Source organism: Myodes glareolus, chromosome 11 (assembly GCF_982192425.1).
Source record: "Myodes glareolus chromosome 11, mMyoGla1.1, whole genome shotgun sequence".
NCBI classification, from domain to species: domain Eukaryota; kingdom Metazoa; phylum Chordata; class Mammalia; order Rodentia; family Cricetidae; genus Myodes; species Myodes glareolus.
The window spans coordinates 53623476-53640278 of NC_142036.1; the positions used below are offsets into that span (position 1 = coordinate 53623476).

Sequence of the window (16803 nt, forward strand, 5' to 3'; positions counted from 1 at the left end):
AAAACACCTGATTGGTCTAATAAAGGGCTGAAGAGCCAATAGTGAGACAGGAAAAAGAATAGGTGGGTCTGGCAGACAGAGAATAAATAGGAGGAGAAATCTGGGAGTGAGAGAAGGAGGAGGACTCCAGGGGCCAGCTTGCTACACAGCCAGACACCGAGTAGGAAGTAAGAAAAGATATACTGAAATAGAAAAAGGTAAAAGCCTAGAAGCAAAAGATAGATGAGATACTTTAAGAAAAACTGGCTAGAAACAGGCCAAGCTAAGGCTGGGCATTTATAAGAAAGAATTAAGGTCTCTGTGAGATTATTTGGGAGCTGGGTGGTAGGCCCCCAAAAAACCTAGAGAGTAAAGAGCAAGAATAAACAATAACTCCTGTCATCTAAAATCCGCTGGTAACTGTAGTGATATTTCATTTTTATCTTAATAAATAAAGCTTCCCTGAAGATCAGAGAGTCAAACAGCCCCCCTGGTCAGCCTTACCGTCCAGGCAGTGGTGACACACACCTCTAACCCCAGGAGCCACACCAGTTTGCCATAGAAACACGATAGCAGTGGTGCCCACCTTTAATCCCAGCACTAGAGAGGAATATGAGACAGGAGGAGACAGCTCTCACACAGTCTCATTCTGAGGATCCCTGGAGCAGGATCACCATTTCGGAATGGGGTAGAGGTAAGAGCCAGTGACTGACTGTTTTGCTTCTCTGGCCTTCAGGTTGAATTCCAATATCTGTCTCTGGGTTTTTATTAATCATGCTACAGATAACCTTCCCCATCTCAAGAAAATTCTCAATTTTTGTTGGAATGCATAAGACATACTGCGTATTTATGAACAGGAAGACCAACACTGCAAGTTAGAGGAGGCTGCTAATTGCCATGTGCCTCTTGGTGGAAGAACCAAACCACTACTGCCTAGCACCATGGTGACCCAGCACCATGGCGGCCACAACCACTTGCCCCTCTCCACTAAGCAAGCAAATGCATGCGTGGCTCCTGTCTTTCTTCCTGGAAAGAAGGTTACCATTTGGACAGTGTTGAACTCCTCCAAGAACTCTTCCCAGGGGCATGCCCTGGCAGTTGACGGGTTCCAGAACAGAGGCAAAGAGTACGTGAGGGAAGGCGTGAGCCACTCCATGGTGGTGGCGGTGGCAGTCTTGTAGCCTGACTGACTAGCAGCCAGAGTGTTTCTTTGTGTATACAGAATTCAGTAAGCAGGGAAAGATTTATATTGTTCCTAAACATAGATCACATCATTGTTGTTTCTGGATATATGTTTAACTTGTTCTCTTGCATATCTGGGGTAATAAGTTTAGTTATCATTGATAAACTATGACAGAGCAAAGTTATCTTTTACATTCATTTTTCCTCAAGTTTAGTCACCATTGATAAGTAGTTACATTTTATAATCACTTTTACTCATCCACTCCATAACCCAATTTTTAAGAATCTAGAGGCATATGATAATCAGTTCTTAGGGTGATAGCTTTTGTGGACTTCAAGGATGTGAGACAGAAAGAAAATCTCCAAGACATCCTAGGAAGATTGTCATGTCCAACCAGTGTATTATTAACTCTTAACGATCAGGGAGCACAAGAACAATCCTCAGGCCAAAGCTCCCATAGTTATTATTCAGTTTCTGGCAAAATATAATGTTTTACATTTTGTATCTGTGTAGAATTTATTTATATGTCTAATCCTGGCACATAGAATTTATTTATATGTCTAATCCTGGCACATAGAATTTATTTATATGTCTAATCCTGGCATTCTTTTGCCCCGTGGTCATAAGCTACCACAGTGGCTCTGTGTGAGCTAACTTTTCTAAGAGTGGGAGGTCCTGATACCTCGTTCTTTTATCATCTTTTCATTCCATCCTTTGCTCATCAATATAAGTCTCTGTGTAGGGCAGAGGTAACGCCAGCTAATCTAACTTTGTAGCTGTATATGCTTTGTAGCCACCTGAGTGTATAGTAGGAAGAGACCTGTGATCTGATCTGTGGCCAGTCCACCAGTCCACCGAATCTCGTGGACATTTTTAGCTTTACTTTGTTTTGATTATCTTGTTCCTGAGTAATCACAGGGGCAGATGTTTCAAGATATCTGAGAGTTTCATTAAGAGACCTCTGGCTTCTTTATCTGTGTCACAACTCCCAAGGTGTAAGGAAGACCTTCAAGTAGACAAGGATATCTCCCTAAAAGTGGGAGGGTGGTATGCTCAGGACTTTTCTGGTGAAGCTTAGAAGCGGTACTCTTGGGAGAAGGTTTAAATGATTCTTAAGAGCACATCAGTCTAATAACCCCAAATTGTACAAGCATTAAAAGTCCCCCAAGTATTCAACATATGAAAATCAAAGCCAAAAGTGGCACAGCGGCCACCATATGGCTCGGTGTTGCTGGATCTTTGTCAACAACTGTCTGATTTTATGACTTTTGCCATTCCCATCAGATAGGACTGCGCCAGGCTCTTTCCTCCCACACAGAGAGGTTTCCACCAGGAGTTTCCTGGTCCTTCCCATCAGATTTCATACTTCTGCAATCTACCAGCATGTAGTTTTGGTACTGTCAAGACAGCCATCCAGCCTGACCCGGTCACTGCCATCTTGTGTCAACCAACCCTGCAAGGGTTCCCAAGCAGTCCTGACCCATTTCCCCACAATGTTTATCAGCACTATAATTTAGAAAACAAACAAACAGAACATTAGAGTAATGTGTGAAGCTTTCCAACCAGTTCTGGAAGCCACCATGGACAGGAATGTATGACCTCTTAGATGGAAGACCCTTTGTCCTAACAATCATCTAACCGCCCCCCCCCCCCGACTCACAGACTTGCTGCCTTTGGCATCCTTCTATGCAACCCTGGACCTGGCTACCTCGTGGCTTTTTCAGCCTTATATTTTCTTTTATGGTGAGTTTTCCCGGAACACTAGGCACACTGAAAAGCAGGTCAACTCTCCACCATCACGGTTTTCAGTTTGCTTAGATGTTAAGTGGGAATGGGTGATATTTATTGCATCCCTCCAAAACTTCAATAAGAAAAGTGAAAAATGCCTCCCGAATTAACTTCAAATAAGTGCAACTTGAATTAAAACACCAACAAGATTTTCCTTTAATTCAAGTTGCTTCCTAAAACTCACAGGAAAGTGAAAGGGACAAGAATGGCAAAGACAGAGAAGGAAGTGAAGGATCTAACGAGAATGAAGAGATGGAAGAGGAAGAGAAGGAGAATCACTAGAATTAAGGCAATGAAAAACGTTAGTAGCTAGCACAGAGTAATATTATCGGTACAGCAATAGGCAGACAAGCCAAAGGGTGCAGCACAGAATGTGAACACACGTGCTTAGCTTTGACAGTTAGAGTTTGCAGTACAATCACATACGGACAACACAAAGCCTGAAATTGTGTTGGGTTAACTAGCTACGTACATAGAAATCGAAAAAGCAAATCACTTTCTCATATCATATAAAAATTACATGTGATAGTTGGGAAGTGAACAAGTTACAAAGGTGAGTACTCACTGGATTGCCATAGATAGTAAGCTCTCTGAGGGAAGGAATAACGTCAAGCTTTTCCAGTTCTGCAATTTCCTATGTAAAAGGCAATACATTATCATTTGGTTTGCTTACATTTCCTAACATAAGCCACGCCGAAGTAGTTTTATGCAAGGTTTAGATTTCAGGTAGCTCCCACTGGATCCTCTGAGTGAACCCGAGTGAAGCCTGTAGACTCCCACTGCATGGCTCAGTCATTCCTTCAATGATCCATGAATAATCCCCAGGATTTGCCACAGGCTACCATACAGTCATATTAAATTTTGACAGCAAAACCCACTAAACAGGATCTGTTCACATTGCCGAAGAGGGAGCTACCATACCAAGCTTCTTTACCATCTCCTCCATTCCTTACGGGGAATAGGGTGTCAATAGGTGAGCAGGGACATCCTAAGGAGAAGTCAGTTACCTGGGTCAAGTTCCTTTCAGAATGTTGCTAACTGGTGTCCTGGCAAATAGAGCAATAGCACTTTCCAGAAGCTTCTTACTTGTGATATTCTCTTAACAGATCTCTCTGGATAAAGACTACCTACAGCCAACTAACCTAGAATTTAAGGAATTGCAAGACAAGGCCTCTAATAAGATGCTTATGCATAAAATGGAAATGTTTCAGAAACATTACCCTACTCGGGGACCATGTCACAAAATCTGTCCTGGAGGCTGTCTTTTTTCTTCTGAGCTAGATAGCCTATGTGGTATGTGAAGAAGGAAACCAATAAAACATCCAAGACCTCAAGTATTGGTTATTGAAAGGATACACAAAACTTGTGGAGGTTTTGTTTGTTTTTACCAGGCTGAGTAAGCCACGGCTTTGGGCGTGCTGAACACACGCTCTGGCTCAGAACTGCGCCCACAGCTCCACGCCTCCTCTGTTACACTCCCGCACTGTTGCTAGACTAGGTCCATAGAATACCAATTTCCCGAACTTTTATTTCTCCTAAATAAAGTTTTGGAAGGCTCGTTGTCGGTTCAGCCAAGCTTTCCTCTGAAATGGTGTTTGAATCTGGATATAGCATAACTGGTATATGTTATATCTCTTGGTGTGTATGTTTCTTACTTGTTAAGTCAAAAGGGACATCACTCATGATTTCCTTCTCACTTTGGAGAGAATTTTCATATTATCTCAGAAAAGCCTTCCTAAACTTAGCAAATAGAGCCTCAGACAAATACTTAAGTGTCTAGTGTCTACCATGTACCATGTGCTACACTGATATGAATACAGACAAGATGGATGGGGGTCCTGCTCAGGCAGGGCAGTGTACAGTTCAGCCTGTCTTTGAAACGGCCTTAGAAGTAAGGACAGCAGAAGCAACACTGGTGAAGGCAGGTGTGTAGGTCACTACCAAAACGCTGATACAAACACAAACTCTGTTAGGTTGTATCAACCCTCGTACCTGTATACCACCTCAGGAGACAGTCTAAGAAGGGTCAGTTGGTGCTGTACCCTAAGAGCAACAGCTCAATTCTGAGTACAAGGTTCTACAGAAGGAAGGCACGAGGGGGGAGAGCTGTAGCGTTAACACCAAGTCCGTGAGAGGGATGTGAATGCCAAGTAGACTAAGGACACACGGCGGAGAAAGGGCCCAAGGAAGGCTTCAGCAGAGATGCAGAGACAGCCTAACCAAGAGCATCGAGGAGTAAGTGTGAACTGTGAAAGTATTGGTGAGACCAGCTTCAGAACTCAACGAAACTAGCATCCGTGGGTGCGTGCATATTGTCCGGGTCATAAGCCTAGAAGGGGGAAAACCTCTTTGCATCAGAGCACAGCAGGTGCTTGTGAGATGCCTGAGACAGGCTTGTCAAATAGCAGCCAATTGTTAAATAGCACTCTAATTGGTGTGTCCAGATCACAGAGGATTTCAGCTGTGTAAACCTCAAAAGGACAGTACCCCTAAGGCCGTTACCTGGATTTTATTATATCCCAGGAAGAGTTTCTCCAGCTTGACCAAAGATTGCAATTTGCCCAGCTCTCGCAGTCTGTTTTCCTCTAGATGGAGAGTCAGCAGGGAACTCGGTTTGGCGAAAGCACTGTCATTGAACGCTCGGATGCGGTTATGGTCGACGACCAGCTCCTGAAGGACGATGAGGTTGTCCAGCCCTTCGACCTGACTGATCTCATTCCCTAAACAGTTACGACATGCTGCATGAGTCCCGGCTTCCAGAACCAAAGCTTATGTACCTGCCTTTCTGCCTTTAGTTAAGTATTTATCAAATGATTTTCAAAGCTAAATAAGGACACATTTTTTTTGTCTCAAAATTGTGACACAAATTGGTCTTTCCCTAACCCCTAATGAGCAGCCTTTCCCCAAAAAACTTTATCTAGCCTTAGCAATCCATCTTGTCAATCTGTTAATTCAGAGACTAAATTATCTTGGACTAGTTTTCCTCTTTTTCTGATATATCTAATTAGTCACTTAATCCTAATATTTATTCCTTTGCAACTGACTTCTAGGCTTATCATTTCTATTGATACCACTGTGGGCCAGGCCACTATTGGTATATATTAATGCAACTCTGGATCAAAATAGCACATGCTTTAGAGTCAGACAGACCTGAGCGCCATGACATAATGGTGCAAACTTGGGTACATTATTTAGCTACACGGAACCTCAATTATTTCTTCTTCCCACCCCCAGGGGTCCAACAGCAGGGAAATAGCTAAGAGAATATGACAGATAAATATACAATGAATCTTTCCAGTCTTAAAGAAGAACAAGATTATATTCTTTGCAAGAAAATGCATGCAACTGGAGATAATCACGTTAATCAAATTAAGGTAGTCTCAAAAAAACAAACTTCATATATGGATGTGAAACTAAGAGAACAAAGGGGACTGATTAATGAGGGGCAAAAGGGGGAGCCAAGGGAGTAGAGAATACCCTCAACATACAATATATACTTGTATGAAAATGTCCCTGTAAATAGTACCAGGCACAATGAGTGTATGCAATTAATTAAAAAACTTATTCAATAATATATAGCTAAACTAAAGTAAAATTGTTTTTGATTATTAAATGTTTGGTGTCATTGATCATTAGAATAAATAATGAGTACGGCTCTTGTTTTTTAAAGCAAGATAATCTACTCAGTTCCAGGACTTATGGACGGCATGTCTACTCACCCTGCAGAAAGAGGAATTTTAAGTTTCTTAGTCTGTTGAGTTGTAGCTGGAGTAAGTTACAAATTCCGTTGTATCCCAGATGAAGAACCTCTAAACTTTGCATTATCGGAGCCATATTTTCATTGCTTACTGAATCTCTGAAACACATAGTTAGTTTGAGGTCGTAAGTAGACTTGAAAGCAACTTTATCATAAAAGAAGGTTTGAAATGTATTTACTGTAAAGTGAAAGTAAGATAAAAATTTGCATGAACTTTTGCTATATGATAGTTGAGAGTACTTTTCTAATAATTTTTATCTCTTAAAATGATTGTATGGGAAAGAATTAAGTACAGAAAGTCACAATGGGAAGTGAAACCAATACAATCAGGCAAGAAAAAGAAAAATGTTGTATTCTATAATAAGTACAGCTATCTTCATTCTCAAAGGACGCAATCCCTATATATATATTAAACTCTAGCAGATCTGCCAAAACCAGTAGTCGAGCTAATAAATTACTCCATCAAAGCTACAAGATAAAATAATAAAAATAGCCTGAAGTTCCAGTGCCAATAAAAAAATTAAAAATAAAATTAAGAAAACAATTTTTACATTGTTTATAACAGTGTAAGAGAAAATAATTTCAGACACTTTAGATTGAATTCCAAAAATTAAGCACAAAATTTATACACGTAACTGAATCAAACCAATGAATATATCAGTAAGTAAAAAGTTATTTCATGTTTGTGGATTAGAAGTCTGAATATTATTAAAATGGCAATTCTTTCAAATTGATAGTAGAGTAAATACAATCTCTATCCAAAGCTCTTTAGGAGAAAATGAACTATCTTAAAATTTAGAAAGAATTCAAAGAACTCTGCACATCCAAAACAAACTGAAAAAAATAAGTTAGGTCACTTACATTTGTATAATCATATATTGGAACAGTACACAGCAGGGCAGTGAAATTAATTAGTAGCCCTTGCAATGATGAGGGATGGGTCTTAAAAAGTAAGCTAAGTGAAAGAAGTCAGACATAAAACGACAGTAGGAGGAGGGCTTGGAGGTGAAGGCAGGGGCATGGCGGGGTAGGGAGAAGGGTACGACAGCAGGGGACAGAAGGTAAGCAGAGTAATGGTATATACACACATGAGATGCCATAGTGAGACTATTAGTTAGTACAATGCTGATAAAACATAATGCTAATAAAAATGAAAAGAGTACTTACATTGTAGTTCCAATCTTACATAATTCTAGAAAGAGGCAAACTCATAGAGAACGTAAGCAGACCAGTGGCTATTGCTTACGGTATGTGGGGAAAGGGGATTGCGAAGAAAAATGAGGGTGGTTTGAGGGGACAGTTATTTCACATTGTGGTTTTAGCCATGGTTACAGGACAGAAAACATTTGTCAGAAATCATTAAATGGCACACTGAAGTTGGTGACTTTGTTATGTGCAAACTGCACCTCAGTAAAGATGTCAAAACCAAGAAATATTCTTCATAGAAAAAGTAAAAATATTTTGACTTGGTGATACACACACACACACACACACACACATTTTACATACATACATACACACACAAATCTCTGTCCATCTGTCTATCTAGCCATCCACCCACCCTTTTATAAACGTATAGGAAAGCTAGAGATGTATCTTGATCTTCACAAATGACATCTTTCCCATTAATGTTAGAATTGGGGGAGACAATGACATAGACACAGTTCATCTTTTGATTTGTGAAGTTTATTTTTGGCATCTAATTTGTTAAAATAGTTCTCAAAATCAGCCAAGTATGTGCATAAGATTGTGTTCCTTCTTGGGTTGTTTTTAGTGCGTCAAAGCATTGTAAAAAGTACCTGTTTAGTTTTGAGGGTCCTTGCTGTCCATAGCCACTGGAAGGCACTTTCTGGTAGAGCAGCTGTCTGTTGCTTAAGTGAGTCTGAGGCTTTAGTCTAGGCATGATTGATTCGATATGGTTATAGTTGAGGCATAAGACCTACAGAAAGAACACTTTATTAATCAAATGTCAACAATTTATTAAAATGGGCTGGCTAATACTTGCGATAGAGACAATAATTAGTAATATATTATCATGAAAAATAAAATAATTTATCCCAAAGCATTTAGATTTAGCTTGGAATGTGTTTTTAACGATTATACACTTTGGAGAATCACTACAGACAAAACATCCAAGACCTTAGCCAGCTACCCAGCTTTCCCAAGCGGCACTCCTGGTTTGTCTAGGTCTGTTACAGATGAAATAATTCCTTAGAAAGCTTTCTGTTTCTGTGTGTAGAGGCCTTTAATTGCTGACTGAGTTGAAGCAATGAGAACCACTTATTCTCAGCTTCATTTCATATGTGCTCACTAGAGACATGACCGCTCATCCCATCTCCTACCGAAGAGTAAGATATGTTTGTAAATCAAGGATGTAAGATAGATTGTTAAAAAAATTAAAAATGCTGGAAGGTAAGACTGAGATCTTTTTCCTTGATTAGTGAAAAACAATAAAATACAATGTAGGGAAAAAAATTGACACCTTAATAAGGAAATATATTTTAATGTAAAATAGAGTTTAAAACTTGGGCTGAAGCCTTTGAGAGCAAATACAGCTTTACAACCACGTGCCTTCACGTTGGGCAGGTAGATGAGGCCGCTGAACGAGGTGAGGTTGTTGTTCTGCAGGTTCACGCTGCACACATTCCTGAACTGGTCAACAGGAATCAGGTCCACAGTCCTGAGTTAGGAAGCAAACACACTCATTATTTTAATGGGACAGGGCCAGTTCCTCCACAAATGACTCCAAAGGCATTAAATATCCTCACAGGACTGATTCTATGCAATGTCAAATATTGGAGACCGATGTCCAGCTAAGTGTGTATTTTTATTGCACAAGTATGAAGAAAATGACATAGAATTTAATTACCCCCAAATCCCATACCTGTTACCATTAAACAATCACCGAAGAAGACACTTATACAATAAACATTTCCAGTTGATTTACAGATTAACATGCAAGTTCATGAAATCACAGTGGACTTGACAGAGTGTCATAAAATAATCAGGTCCTAAGCTTCCACGTGTATATGGGAAGTAGGCTGCTTCTGAAGAGACAAGAAAGGAAAGGAGTAGACAGGAAGGAGACGGCAGTGAGGGCACCGAGACCAGATGTTCTGAGATCTGCGGAAATCCTTCACAGTGTTGGTTTCAGCTCTCATTTGAGAATGGTGATTGGGGGTCTGTGGTCATGGAGAGGAAGCCAGACAGTTCTGGAGCCTGAACATAATAATTCCATAATCATGTTCTATCGCGCATCTAAGGATCCCATTAGAATTAATAAGGTACAATTAAAAGTGTTAGCAGGCTTTTTTGTTTTTTTTTACTAACTTTGATTTTCATGGTTTTCTTCAAATGTAATTATGTTTTTGCTATTTCTTAAAAAATATATGAGTAGTAAACATTTTTAATCATGGTTTCTGATAATAATTATTGAAGCATTTAAAAGGGTGTCTGAGATAGACTAGGACAATTAATGGGTGTGTTTGGAAAGGAGAGTCAGAAAAATGTGGTAATAATTACACATGTAATTTTAATGACAAGTACACACAACAAAGTGGTTATACCTGATGGATGATGAAGTCCAGTTTAGTTCTTGCATTTGGACGAAGTTGGAGTGACCTTGTCGTTCGGCAATCATGTCGGACGTAAGTCTGCCACCAAACAAATCTTTTGCATTCTCGATCTCCGGAGGTTCCTATGAGGACATTTAGAAAGTGATGACCTCTGGCTTCAGACGTAAATGTTGGAGACACACTTCTCCTTATTCTTCTTCAAAGCTCCCCCACCCACCTAGCACACTGGATAGAGGAAGCACACACAAGCTGATATCAGGGCTCTAGGGACTTTGGGGCTTGCGGAATGACACCATGGTTCTATTTTTTTGTCTTATACATTCCCAGCTGGGAAGCCCGAAAAAAGAAGAAAGCCCAGAACCATCCAACTTTTTCTAGTCAGTGGACAAGCAAAGAGAAAGCCTGGCATGTGAAACTTTTAGATAACTGTGAAAGTTTTAGATAATAATAGGCCTGTTCCATTTAAGCACCAGAAAGTAAATGCTGACCCCACCACCAAGTAACAGAACAGGCTCAGTACTGTCAGCCTACAGCAAGGCACTCCTTCGCTTTCCTGTGTCCAAGGAAAGACCAAGCCTGCCTTCCCTCCCAGCAGAGTGCTACCTGGGAAAGCAATAAGTCAACTTTCACCACAAAGTGTTTGTTACTGGGGAAAGGGGTGGAGGTGGGGGGCGGTGGGGGGAGGGCTGGGTTGTCACTACTGTCTATCACAACAGGGGTCCTGTGGAATATTAATGAGGCATTTCTGTCTCTCACAGCCACGGTTAGTCAGTGGAGGCCTATGGGCCACTCGGCATCAATGCGACATATTGGGAAGCCACCATGTGGTTGCTTGGAATTGAACTCAGAACCCCTGGTAGAGCAGCCAGTGCTCTTAACCACTGAGCCATCTCTCCAGCCCCTCTTCAGATGATCTTATATATGCTTTTATTTTAACTATCTGCTCTCTTCAAACTATTTCTAAATCTAAAATAAAATGTGAATGAAATTTCCATATCCAAATTTAATTCTATATTTTCAACTGCCTGCTTGATATCTCTAGCCAAATAATCTAATGTCTCATAAAATGTCGTAGGTCTGAAAGTGACTGTCTTATTCCCCAAAGTTGCTTTTCTTCTACTCATATTGTATTATGGGGCCTTTAGTTATAGTGATCTCGGAGAATATCAGGGCTCTAAGACTCATTAAGGGAAAGCTATTTCCTCCTGGTCAAAAGCATGGAATCCACATCTGGCCTGAGTAGAGACATGACAGACCATGGTTTCCTCCCTTAAGAGTTAATTCACCTGGGTCTGTCAATTACTTTTCCAAGAGAGCACCCTCAGGAAGGTTTATTCACTTAAAGTCCTGCTAAAGAATTGCTAAGAACAATTATCCCTTAATGAGATAAGGTAGTTTTTCTTCAGGAAATACTACTACGTTGACCAGAAGAATGTAACTTTCTCTTTTCCTTTTCTATCACTTTCTTTTGGATACTAACCAAAGTCTAACATGTTTTAGCTGGCATTTTGGGTCTTCTTAATCCTTCTCTGAAGCTCCCTCCTTTTGCCACATACCTACTTGCAGTCATGTGACTGGTCACTGACCTCCATTGCTGGCCTTGTTGACCTAACTCAAAAGGCATGATTTTCTCTCTTCCTCCTTTTCATAAATCCTCTCCCAATGGCTGTTGAGATTTCTAGTTTGCTTGCCCTATTGTTTCTCTTAAATGTTAGTAATACTGACCTTGAGCTTCCTAGTGAGTCTCTTTTAAAATTCTTTTTGGAAGGCTAAGAACCCAAAGAGGTAACCCCAACTGCCCCCCTAAAACACACTATTGTTGTTGACTTTGTAGATACCTTTGCATGTTTGCTGCCCATGAGTGATAAATTCTATTAAGTTCCCCAGTATGTCTCTCAAGTTTCAGCTTTCTGTTTTCAATTGTTTGTTTGGTTTTGAGACAAGGTCTTTCTACACACCCCTGGCTGTCCTGGAACTCACTATGTCAACCATACTGGCCTCCAGCTTATAGCCATCTGCCTGCCTCTGCTGCAGCCTCCAGAGTGATAGGACTAAAGGTGAGTGTCACCACACCCAGCCAGCCTTCTGAGTCACCTCCTTCTGGTTCAGTTTTTCATTATTTTGCTCCTGTAATATTTTAGTAATTTTTGAAAGACTTTTATTTGCTCTACTTCAGCAAATGCTGCTATTAGATGAACATTCTCAATATATGGTTCTGGATATATAATTCCTTTTTTGAAAATATTTAGCACATTCCCATTCCCTTTTATTTAAAGTCCAATTCTCCAGCCTATTCTTCATGGTTCCATTATTAATTCATAGATTTTTGACATACCCCATTCTCCAAAGGACATATAGAAGCTTACATGAAACAATATATAAGAAACCAATAAAAGCATAAACAAAATAATGAATATCAAATCCAAGAACAGCGTAAGTTAGAACAGATAAAAACTAGGGTTAGAAACAAAGAGAATATAATACCCTTTAGAGTTGTCTATTATTGAACCATAAAATTGGCCTTGAACTTTTGAGATACTAAAATGAGAAGAGAAATACTTATAATACTTGTAATAAGCATATGATACCCATATAATACTTATAATACCCATCACCAGCAAATAGAACAAGACCGTTCCCCCTACACCTATCTCTCTCATGACACCTTTCAAATGCATATAGGTAAGAGGAATAAGAGTTCCACCACGTTGAGAGCAAAGGCAACGCAGGTTATATAAGCCTACACATAAAAATCCACCCCTAGTGAAAGCGAGGGACTCACTACGTCCAATACACACAGTTCTGGAGTATTTGCATTTATTGGAATGACTATGCTTTGTTCAGTGAGCCCCTGAAAATGTAGGGGCTATGAACAGTACTCTTCTCAGAATGCCTCAGAGCACTAAACTGTCCAGGGTTGCCTCTCAGTTTTCTAAAACATTTGATGCACGCTTTGTTTGATGAGAGCTAGGTAACATCACATTAGGAACTGTGTTCTTCCTGCGTCTGTTGGACATTCACCCTGTTACATGGAGCTTGGGAGTTCTGCATGAACTTGCCTGTTACCGAACCTGGTTCAGACAAGGACTTTGAATTTCATTCCTAAGTCCCGTGTTCCCCATTTACTATTTTAAAGTAATCTTGCCATGCTACATTTTTTGGGTCAAATATAGTTTCCATAATTGTTAACAACTGTATTTTTCCAGGCACTAAGAAGCATGGTGATGGTGCTGTGGTGTGTGTTTTTCCTACTCCGCCCCATGGAATTGTGCCATGTCAGCTACAGTGTTTACTAGAGATTTCACCCAGGACTTCACACATTATGAAATCACACCTTTAGCTTTTGCCCTTCATTTTTGTGAGTGTGTGTTTGTGCCATGATGTGTGCACGTGGAGGTTCCTGGGCCTTGTTTTATGTCCCCTGCTAAGCACACCAGGCAGCCTGGACTGTGGGCTTCTGAGGATTCTTCCGTCTCACTGTGTCTCCCCATCTCACTATGTGAGCACTGGGGTTACAGGTGCGGATTACATTGTGTAGGTTTACATGGGATCTGGGGATCCCAGCTCAGCGCCTCACACTTGTGCCATGCGGTCTTTGCCTGCTGAGCCCACTCTCACTGAACTCACTTTGGAGGCCCTGAAAGCAGTGCATGAAGAGATGGGCACCATCTTTCTTCTCTGGCTCATGAGACGATTAAGAAGTGGTCAGGTGTGCGAACTGTAACATCCAGATCCAAAAAGAGCTTTGGAGAGGTAGATTTTAAAGATCACAGTGAGATTTTAGTCTAAGACCAGAGATAAGCAACATTCGAGGTGCTTGTGACCTGTGAGTGTGCACATGCATGCACTGCGGACCAAACGGCATGATTCATAAAAACAACTTACAATTGGGAGTCCATCCAAGGCCTTCAGTTCTGGAAGATGAAATATTATGAACAGCCGGTAGTTTTCTTGGTTCCATATAATAATGTTTCCATACATGTCTAGGATGACCAAGTTGCATAAACCCTAGATAATAAGGATATATTCAGTCTATGTATACAAGCAAATCACACTCTAGCAAGTCATTTTTCCAGGGATTAGAGAATGCTGAATTTTAATATTTGAATTATCTATAATTTCATAAAATTTCAGTGCTTTTAATTATACAAGGGTTTCCCTTTAGACCAGTAATATATAATTGTATACAATATTTCTGTGGTCCATGCTATATACCATTATCCCTTTTAGGACACAGGTATTACATAAATTATCAGTGCAAAGTCTAGAGAAAATGTACATATACTGAAAACCATATTCACTATGTAAAGGGGATGAAAAACAATGCCACTTGGAAAAAAAACAATCTTGAAGTGCATCAGCTCTCTGAAAAGGTAGGACAACCAATCTTATGGGAAATTTCGCCCTTACAGTAAAGGAATGGCCCTATAAAGGTGTGAACTGGAGGAAATGAAGTTTCTCAACACCACAATGGGCCTGTTTTCTTTTTCTCTTCTACAATCAGTGCTTTACTAAGTTTACAGTTTTCAAGGCAATCCACTCTAGAATCCACACTCACAACTGAGGTCACGATCCTCAAGCCACAGGCATCAGTGATGGCCGGTTTCCTGCTGACACTGTTGGTACCCAGCCCGCCTTTGTAGCTTTAGACGGAGGACAGACAGAGGCTGAGTGTAGGGAAAGACGGAACTGATGCAAGTCTTTGGAAGAAAATCCAGTCACAGCAAATGAAACTAATGTACCACTCATAGGGAGTGGCCAGGAACTGAAGAGACAGTGAAGCCACACATAGCATTTGAAGCTAATCCCTTCAGTAAAGACTGTCATATAGTAGTCTTGTGTTAGTGGTTTCTTTAGGAAAATTAAAGAGATCAAATCCGAATGAAGGGCTGTGGATACAGCTCACAGTAGAGTGATTGCCTAGCATGCCTGAGGTCCTGCGTTTGATCCTCAGTCCAGTACTAGAAAACCAAAACCAAACCAAAACAAATAAATAAAACTGACCAGAAAAAGTTCAGAGAAACTGGTAAAATACAAGAGGTGATTATGGAAAATTTGTACTGAGAACAGACCTGTTAAAAAATGCCAGATTTGGGAATCTTTAGAATTGTTTTTTTGATAGACGGAGGGTGTCTTAATTTGGGTTACTATTGATATGATGAAACACCACGACCCAAAGCACCCTGGGAAGGACAGTCTAGTGACTTAAATATCCCAGGTCACAATCTATTGAGGGAAACCAAGGCAGGAACTCAAGCAGGGCAGGAACCTGGAGGCAGGAGCTGGTGCAGAGGCCATGGAGGGTGCTGCTTACTGGCTTGCTCCTCGGGTCTTTCTCAGCCTGCTTTCTTACAGCACCCAGGACGACCAACCCAGTGGTGTTGGCCTCACCCACAATGGGCTGGGCCCTCCCACATTTATCATTAATTAAAAGTACCCTACAGGCTTGCCTACAGCCTGATTTTATGGAAGCAGTTTCTCAGCTGAAGTCCCCTCTTCTCAGATGACTACAGCTTGTGTCAAGTTGACATAAAACAAGCCAGCACAGAAGATATGGGTTCTTGTATTTGAGCATGAGAATGAGATACTTGACTTCAAACTACTTTGGAGTCAAAATGAAAACAAAAAGCAGAACAAAAGTCAGTATGGTTCTCAAATCAAAATAGACATGCAGACTAGTGGATCAGAAGAGAAGACCCAGGAATATGTCCTTGCAGATGCAGTCTTCTGGTTCCCAACAGAGACATAAAAAGTATATACCAGGTAGAAGAACTTCTTTCATAAGTAATGCTGGGAAAACTGGACACGCACGTGTTAAAGAGCAAAATCGATCCCCGTTTCTCACTCTGGAAAAGCATCAACTCAAGGGCAAGAGGGAAGGCTCAGTGGCTAAAAGCACTTGTTCCTGCTGTGGACCCAGGTTCAATTCTCAGCACCCATATGGTAGCTCACAAATAGCTGCAATTCCTGCTTCAGGGCATGCGATGCCCTTTTCTGGAGACAGGTACCAGGCATGCAGACAGTGCACATACGTACAGGTAGGCAGAGCACTCACGCATAAACATTAAAAAAATTTAACCCCCAAAACAAAACATCAACTCAAAATGGATCAAACATCTTAGTGTAAAGTGAGAAAACTTAGACAATGCCAGAGATGAAGGTGAAGGGAGTATCTACGGATGTCAGCAGCAGCAGTGACTTTAGTGACCAGGAACCCAGCAAGGGCTGACAGTAGGTGACAGTCAGGGCTGCATACGTTAAGAAGACTTCTCAGAAAAGAAACATTCACCAGAGTGAAGAGAAAGACTGCAGAACATGAGAGACTGGATTAGTGGCTAAAATATATAAAAATGCCAAAACATTAAAAATCTAAAGGGCAAGTAATCCAACCGATAAACTACACGTAAACTGAACAGGCACACACAGTGAAGAAATCCAAATGAACAACAAAAGTAAGTGCAAGAACTAAACAGGAAAATGCAAACCAAAAACGACACGACAAACTGTCTTATCCCTGGTCA

The 16803-nt window shown here is 40.7% G+C and overlaps 1 protein-coding gene across 5 annotated transcripts in view; it reads right to left on the reverse strand.

Moving 5' to 3' along the window:
• Positions 1–16803, reverse strand: part of Lrrc9 (leucine rich repeat containing 9) — an 88809-nt gene that overhangs the window by 25264 nt on the left and 46742 nt on the right. For all 5 annotated transcript variants that reach the window (XM_048415877.3, XM_048415878.3, XM_085697546.2 and 2 more), the window contains exons 23-29: positions 14168–14290; positions 10274–10404; positions 9279–9387; positions 8507–8646; positions 6670–6806; positions 5453–5670; positions 3516–3584 (exon numbers count right to left, since the gene is read on the reverse strand). In XM_048415877.3, the coding sequence (XP_048271834.3) occupies positions 3516–3584; positions 5453–5670; positions 6670–6806; positions 8507–8646; positions 9279–9387; positions 10274–10404; positions 14168–14290 (927 nt within the window). The remainder of the gene's footprint in view (positions 1–3515; positions 3585–5452; positions 5671–6669; positions 6807–8506; positions 8647–9278; positions 9388–10273; positions 10405–14167; positions 14291–16803) is intronic.